Genomic DNA, 8,445 nt, shown 5'->3' with positions numbered 1-8,445 from the left:
ATCAAACAGTCTGTTATTTAAACATGTTATTCAGGCCTCAATTTAGCCAAACATAATCACAATTTCAACACAGCTACCCAAAATATATTATAGCAATCTTGTAGATGTACTATGGGACATCTTACAATCGCTATATAAACAAGCTTGAGTGTATTCATGTATGGAAATACTAAACTGAACTGACTTCATTTCAGTGTCTACTGCCCGAAGCAACAGACAGACACACACACACACACACACACACACACTTGGGTCACTGGGTGCAAGCATGTTTCCAAAGGCATCACAGGAATGTCAACAGATCCCTGCCCCAGCAATCCCCTGTGTCCCAGAGTGGTCTGCAAGCGTGTGTGTGTGTGTGTGTGTGTGTGTGTGTGTGTATGAGTGTGTGTGTGCGCGTGTGTGTGTGTCTCTGAGGCAGGCACCTCAGTGGAGAGAGACGAGAAGGGCTGTCCTACCTCTGTGACACATTTTTTCACACATAAGCTGTCACACAGTCATACACTGTCACAATCACCTCTCAGTGGAGTGTGTGTGTGTGTGTGTGTGTGTGTGTGTGTCTGTGTGTCTGTGTGTGTGCATGTGTATGTGTGTGCGTGTGTGTGTGTGTGTGTGTGTGTGTGTGTGTGTGTGTGTGAGGGATGTAAGGTGTACTGGATGCTGACACCACCTGAACCCTGTCTGCATGTCACAACACTCACTTTCCCCAAAGGAAGAGAACTGAATATACATGACACCCACACACCCACCCACCCACACACACACACACACACACACACACACACGCACACACACACACTCACTCACTCACACAACAAGATGTTCCAGAGAGGCTTCACTCGTCACTCACGCCGGTTCCCCCGAGGCCCTGAGCCACAGAACCCCAAGTCGCCAGGCCCCGACAGGAATCTACATATGTCTGCATGCGTCCTGGAGAGCCTCTCCCTCAAGACGGGCCGTTCTCCTCTTCTCTCCTCTCCTCCCCCTGACAGACACGAGGCACTCAGGTATGACCGAAAACACCTGCCGCACGCCACCTGTCTCCCTTATCAGGTGAGGACGAGTCTGCCTGCTCGTTGCGCTTTACGAGGCCAGATAGGGCCACCTCCGGCCGGACCGCGCCTGCTGCAGGGCAAAGGGTCTGCCACAGGTTCTGCCTGGGTGAGCTCTGTGGTTACAATAGAGAGGAGAGTCACAGCACTGCACAGCACAGCACAGCACCGCACTGCACAGCACAGCACAGCACAGCACAGCATTGCACAACACAGCATTGCACAACACAGCACTGCTCCGCACAGCACAGCACAGCACCGCACCGCACCGCACCGCACAGCACCGCACCGCACCGCACAGCACAGCACAGCACCGCACCGCACAGCACAGCACCGCACCGCACCGCACAGCACAGCACAGCACAGCACAGCACCGCACCGCACCGCACCGCACAGCACTGCACTGCACTGCACTGCAGTGCCCAAGAAAGTTCACAATTCCTTAATGTCTGCATTTGCAGAGTGGTATCTGTATCACAGCAGGCAGGCAGACAGACAGGCAAGTGGGCAGACAGACAGGCAACCAGACAGGCAAGCAGGCAGACAGGCAAGCGGGCAGACTGGCAAGTGGGCAGACAGACAGGCAAGTGGGCAGGCAGGCTGGGTGGCGCCTCTTGGGGCAGATGTGCAAACTGCCCCAGCTGAACTGAAAAAAAAAAAACCCCAGAGTCTGCCTGCCCTGTAAATGTCTGGCGGTGCGAGCAGCAGGCTTGACCCCAGCAATAATTTACAGGGAGGCAGCAGGCAGGCAGGCAGCTGTCCCTGCGATAAGATAAGACGCACTGGGCCCAGCTGTTCAAACACATTCAGTCCACTGATACTGAGATTGATGGTCCGTGGGCCCGGATGCATAGAGCCTGTGTTGTGTCACTGCTGTGTGGGGAGAGAGAGAGAGCATGGCACAGATTTATGAATGTGTTGGCTCTGAGCCCTGGCCAAACTCAAAGTGATCGATTCAGACATGAAGGGGCTGACTACTTCTGCCAGCCTAGTCAGCATAGCCTACAGCCTGGTCAGCATAGGCAGCATGAGCTTCTACTGCTAGAAGGGAGCAGCAGAATGCCTCCTCCAAACGGTAGGCTAATTCACTGAATGGGATCGCAAATTTCTGAACATATTCAGCCACTGTAACCAACTTGATCTTGTGTATGGACAATGTGCAGATGTCAGCTATAGACAGAACGGAAAGAGGAACTTTAACGCTAACTATCTGCTAACAAGCACTTGATGGAAAGAGGAGACGTCTCCACGTGGGTGGACGCGGACGGAAGAGGACTCAGCACGCATCCCTACCTCAAACCCCTATAAAGCACAATCACCCGCTAATAGAAAACATTAGCATGACCTCCGCCAGAGAAGCGCCTGGCGTGTCTCTGTCGGATTATATGGCTGTGTGAATGATGTGTCTCATCCAATCTATCACACGCTTGACAGCACAAGGGACACTGAGCGGGGACAGGGAAACGTTTCCCTTAATAAGTCTGAGTGAGTGGTGTGTCATTGTCAAGTCAGCGCAAGTGATGACTCTTTTCAGTCCAGATGAAGGACACAACAAGAACCACTGCAGCCAATGCTTCATATAATAACATAGCGTTCAACTGTTCACAATAGGTTTAAACACACACACACACACACACACACACACGCACGCGCGCGCGCGCAGCCTACATCAGTATAAAAGGTGCATAGTTCACACACCCTCCTGCGCTGCTAAGACTCCCTGGCTCGTTCTGTCCAACTCTTGCTTCAGAAACCATAACTTGAAACCACAGGTGATCAAGTTGGTTTGTCTTGATTTTCCCGTTCTGAATGGATAAGGCTGTAGGCTACTATGAACTTCAGACAAACAATCTTGCTCTTGAAGCGGCGTTCTCTGCGCTTCACACCTCAGTCGCTTTAACGTCACACAAACCGACCAAACACACATTTACACAGAGCGAAAGACACGAAGCCCTAGCAGTCATACTAACTATGATGAATGCAGACTAACAAATAGGCCTACTTAACAGAAGTTACCATACGTTTAAGTCTTGTTAATTTAAGACGGAATCATCCATTTTGTCCAGTGGATTGTAAAGCTTGTGACATGTGTGCTACATCAGGCCTACCCCCCCCCCCCCCCCCCCCTTCTTTGCTATTCCAGTATAAAACCTTAGCTGAAATAACTTAGGACTAACATTATTTATGTATATTTAAACGGCTAAGAAGCATTATGTAATTCACTGGTTGTTACATTGTCAACAGTTAGCGCAGTTCTTGGTGACTTCTGGTCCCTCGCCCGGCTCTAGAGCTCCATCTAGCGGCTAAAAATCACCCAGGATTTTTACTGAAAGATATGCTTGCAGTAGTGCTTTTGTGTTCAGTTGCAAGTGCACATAATAGCTGTTTTTTTTGTTTTATTTGCACAGAAACCTGCCATCTCTCATTACAAGCCCATTGATTGGCGATGACGTTGACAGGTAGCAGAAGGGTCTTCTTCCACTCTGACGGGTCCGTCAGATGTAGTGAGTTATCTAATAATATCTATCTTCTAATTATTATTTTCGTGAAAATGCTGAACTTGTTCTGAAACGCCAGCCTCACCTGACAGTAAGACCAGTCGACGGCCAGTTTTTAAGAGGTTATCTCAGAATGGTAGCGTTTCTTTCAATGTCTCTAGTCTTGAGCATTCGAGCGCGGGGGGGGGGGGGGGGGGGGCATGGTGGTGACAATTGAGCGCCCGCCTCCCTACGGCTCCGCCCTCGTGAGCATGCTGTCAAAGGAGCGCTGTCTCCTCTGTTGTCTCAAAAACACAACTGGCAGCAGGAACCTAGAAAAACCGTAGGATACAGACTTGACCGTGATCCAAGACACAGCCGCATACTCCAAACAACAGCATAGAAAAAAAGGAGAAGAAAAAAAATCAGTTTAGAAAAATAAACATAAATCTTGTATATGTCAATAATATGAATTTATAAAGGTGCAATAACTATAGGATTGTTTTTTTCAACAGCAAACGATTCCTTGCCAAAACGTATTGTGATATTGTTTTGACGGAGCTGCCGTCTATAGTTTACCTATCCAATCTGACTCGCAAAAATAAAAAAAAAAGCACTAAGCATGTCTCTTTAAAAGTAAGTTTATCGTCCACACTGGAATGAGGTCAGACATAAAGCTCCTCATTGCACGCGCTGATTATTATTAGATTTCTTATTCAGCCAATGGGCGCGCTGGAGGCGTGACATTGGCGCAGGGAAGGATGGAGACAGTCGCTGATTGGCCGGATTCTATCGCCATTCTATTTGTGCAAACGGATAAAGCTGCGAGTGTCTGCATGTGTAGTTGTTAAAACTCACATATCGCAGATGGCGAGTGGATGTTAGTGCGAGGCAACAGGGCTGTCTTCCCACATGGTCTTGAGAGGGAGAGCTATGCAGACTGACTTCAACCACTTCAGAAACTTGGAGAGAGCTTTGCAGTCAGTGCGCTCACATAACCACTGAACTATTTCACGGTACCAGCAACTGTTACTCGAGTTCAGCAGGGAGGCGCTGTGAAAGTCAGCGACAACGGGCTGGTACAGCCGCGTGGTAGATCCCCAACAACGAACTTTTTTTTTTATCCGAGCAGTTCCCGCTCTGGAAAGGACCGTAAAACCATTTACCTTTTGCCTCTCAGGGTTGACCTCATATCACACAACGACAACCAAGCACAGTTTTGCTCCACACACCAGCAGTTTTGGAGGACTTTGAGAGAGCGCATTTTCCCCGACATTTGTAGCCATGGTTCAGAGAAGCAGCAACGCGGAGAACCCGGAGGCTCTGTTCGCCGGGGAATCATCTGATTCCGGAGCTATGGACCTGGACATAGCCTCTTCTCCCACTCCCGGTTCTCCGGCTTTGGCTGGGGATAAATTAGACCCAGCGTGGTGTAAAACTCCCAGCGGCCATATCAAGAGACCCATGAATGCTTTTATGGTATGGTCTCAGATAGAAAGGCGTAAGATTATGGAACAGTCACCAGATATGCACAACGCCGAGATTTCCAAGCGACTAGGCAAGCGCTGGAAACTCCTGAAAGACTGCGACAAGATCCCCTTCATCCGGGAAGCAGAGCGGCTCCGGCTCAAACACATGGCAGACTATCCCGACTACAAGTACCGACCGAGGAAGAAGGTGAAGTCCAGCAGCAGCTCCAAGTCCAGCAGCGCCGACAAGCCAGAGAAGCCAACCGGCAGCAGCTGCGCCACGGCCAGCTCCAAGCCGTCCTCCAGGAAGAGTAGCGGCTCAAGGTCTGCCAGCAGACCGCACAAACCAGTCCTGGGGAGCGCTAAAGCCGCAGCGTCGGAGCCGCATTCTCCAGCGGTGGCCGCCGACCATCACTCCCTCTACAAATCCAGGTCTGTCTCGGCCGCCAAACAGATCCCCGAGAAGAAGTCGAAGAGGGTCTACGTGTTCGGAGGCAGCGGGGTGAGTCCGTCATCGGCGGCGGTGCCCGCAAGCCCCACGTTCAGCAGCTCCGTGGAGTCCAGCGAGCCCCTCAGCCTGTATGAGGACGGAGCAGCGAGCGGGAAGCACGGCGCGGACTCCCCACGTAGCGTCTGCTCAGACCAGCACCGCTACACCAGCAGCAGCACGCGGGCACCGTCTCCGGCTCCCTCCGTGTGCCACTCGTCCTCTTCATCCCATTCCTCATCCTCCTCCTCCTCGGACGAAGAGTTTGAAGACGATCTGCTGGACGTGAATCCCAGCCCGGGCTTTGACAGCATGTCCCTGGGCAGCATGGGGTCCTCAGTGCTGGACCGGGATTTGGACTTTCATTTCGAGTCGGGGTCCGGTTCTCATTTCGAGTTCCCCGACTACTGCACTCCGGAGGTCAGCGAGATGATCTCGGGGGACTGGCTCGAGTCAACAATCTCTAACTTGGTGTTCACGTGTTGAGCAAGAAAACAAGAAGTTGTTGACTTTGCATTAATTCTGAGAAAAAAAGGGATTCCGGTGAAGTGCGTTTGTGTTCATGTACCGAATGGGTCCCGTGCGAGAGCGACGGTGAGCGCGCGGCGTGACTGCATGCCTGCGTTATGTTTCCGGCATGACTAACTGGGACTCGGGGTCGTGAATAGGGGGACAATTTGATCCCTTCGGTTCAGAAACAAGAGGAGGATACGAGTGCACACCCTGAGCCGGTCTGATCCGATAGGAAAACAGACATATTAGATCCGAACTGGAACTGTGATTGATTTGCACGTAAACAAGGGCGGGCTCAGGTCGGCTATTTGAATCAGTTTTAATTAAAAGGGACTTGATAAACTTTTAAACGATCGCCAAGTGAACTTGATGTCTTTAGAGGTACAGATGTGGGCCACGTTGGGTTGTCTTTCCTCGTGGTGAATTTAGGAACCAGGTGGGTCACGGCAAACATTTATATTGAAAAAGACAGAAATGCATGTTAGCTGTCCTCTTTCTGTGATATTTCTGTCAGACTGTCCACCAGCATTAGGGTTATTTGACAAAGGGTGGCGTTATGTTTGATTCCTCCTTACGGGACAAAAATCACCAGCTATTCATTCTTAACTTCAGGATTCAAATACAACTCAAACCTGTGCTGAACTTTATACTCTGCAATTCAGGACCAAATTCCTAGCTGTTAGTCGCTGTTAGATGCCAGTTTGGAACAGTCTCCCAATCTCCTGTTCTTGGAGACGTACAGCGCTGTTTGTTTTGGTTGTCTCCCCCTCGCTCACATGGATACCTGAGTCCACTAATCAAGGGCTTTAACTATCTGGAGACTCGGTCAAGTGTGCCCGGACAGTGAGAGATCTGAACCATCCAGTGCCGTGCGTCTTAGGATAAGGGTTAGGAAGCACTGATCTAGCCTACAGTAGTTATGATTTCTCTTCATTCTGGAGTTTCTTTTTTTCGTCTACACAGATGCCATGTTTTTTATATGGATGTATTTATATACCAGCCAAACTTTTTTTTTATTGCTATTATTTGTGTTCTCGTCAGTCTTGTCATACACACCATGTCTCCTTCTCCCATGAAGGGCTAGAGTTTTAACTTTTGAGTTTTTTATATTTAAATGTAGAGTTTTGACACTTAAAGAGAGGAAACGTTTGATTATTTTCTCAGTGTATTTTTGTACAGAAATATATAAGAAGGGGGTGTCAATCGGTGTGTTATCGCTGTTTGGATTTCCTAATTTTAAGAACTGGGTTGGTTGGTTATCTCACAATCGGCCTCCTATTCCTGTTTACACTTTAAATCTGCGGGCGTCTTAAAGACACAGACTCAATTTCCACTTTCAAACCTGCAGGCGTCTTAAAGACACAGGCTCATTTTTCAGCACAGCAGCAAACATGTGCTCTGACACAAGGAGTTAGAGCGGCCATAAGCCTAGCCTACCACGTTTCTCACCTCGGCTCTTGCCTAATACAGAGAGATTGTAGCTTTAAGTGATCCGTTTGTGACCGTTTTTATATCAAGAGCTTCGGTTTGAACCACTGGATGGAATATTAACATGACACGTTTTCAAAATGCCGATTTGAGTTCGCAAGAATTATGTATTGCGTTTCTCATTGTATTTAAATATTTAATCTTTTCTACTTGTCGGCTCAATGAAGCCAATTGTTTTAGTATCTGATGGCATGGTGAATAGAATTTGTATTTCCAATTCAGGTTTCTAGCTGTTGTGTTTAAGAAAAAAAGAGCAAAAAAATCAGAAAAAATGTGGAAACATCTTTGTACATTTGACTGTATTATAAGCAAAAAGATTGTGTGTTTATGTATGTTGTTTCTCAGTAACAGGACAGGCACTAGAGCAGCCATCTTAACACACCCTTACTTAGTTTTGGGATGGCTGTTCAGATTATATATAAACAATTTTAAATATATTAACCTTATGTTCATCCATTCTGTGCAATATGTTGTGTCCATTATTGTTTTGTCTGGTCATGCCATAACATGTTTTCTGAGGGGGGAGCAATCTCACGCCAGCTATTTGTGTGGTCACTGCCTGTCAGATTGTTGATATACTTCTGTACATAACTTTTTCAAGAAGGAAAATAAAACTGAAAAACAAATCAGCTGGAACTGAATTCTAGGCCTGTCTGAGTTGCCTGTGTTTCTGTGTGTGTGTGTGTGTGTGTGTGTGTGTGTGTGTGTGCACTCTACACTGACACTCCTAACCCAAAGAGTCTGTTTGTACTTCATGCAAACGAGCTCAGCCCACGTTGCCTCTCCCCTGCCTGACCCCACCTGCCGCTGCAGTCAAGCGAGCGAGCGAGCGCAGTCAAGTCACGGCAGTTAAAGCCTGCAGTGCTGTACTGCCGATAAGCATCTCTTCCCTCACACACAGCGCCAGTACAGGCTAGGCTACAGTGCCGCCGCTAATTGGCAGCGGAGCCCATAAGCCC

At 48.7% G+C, this 8,445-nt stretch overlaps 1 protein-coding gene across 1 annotated transcript; it reads left to right on the top strand.

The window, feature by feature from the left end:
• Positions 1–4,392: 4,392 nt before the first annotated feature.
• On the top strand, positions 4,393–8,127 carry sox4b (SRY-box transcription factor 4b). Its single transcript, XM_062538202.1, has one exon. The coding sequence runs from the start codon at positions 4,814–4,816 to the stop codon at positions 5,969–5,971; it is 1,158 nt and encodes a 385-aa protein (XP_062394186.1). The 5' UTR covers positions 4,393–4,813; the 3' UTR covers positions 5,972–8,127.
• Positions 8,128–8,445: the final 318 nt, after the last annotated feature.

This window comes from Sardina pilchardus, chromosome 6 (assembly GCF_963854185.1).
Source record: "Sardina pilchardus chromosome 6, fSarPil1.1, whole genome shotgun sequence".
Taxonomy (NCBI): Eukaryota; Metazoa; Chordata; class Actinopteri; order Clupeiformes; family Clupeidae; genus Sardina; species Sardina pilchardus.
This window is presented reverse-complemented; position numbering and strand designations above follow the sequence as displayed.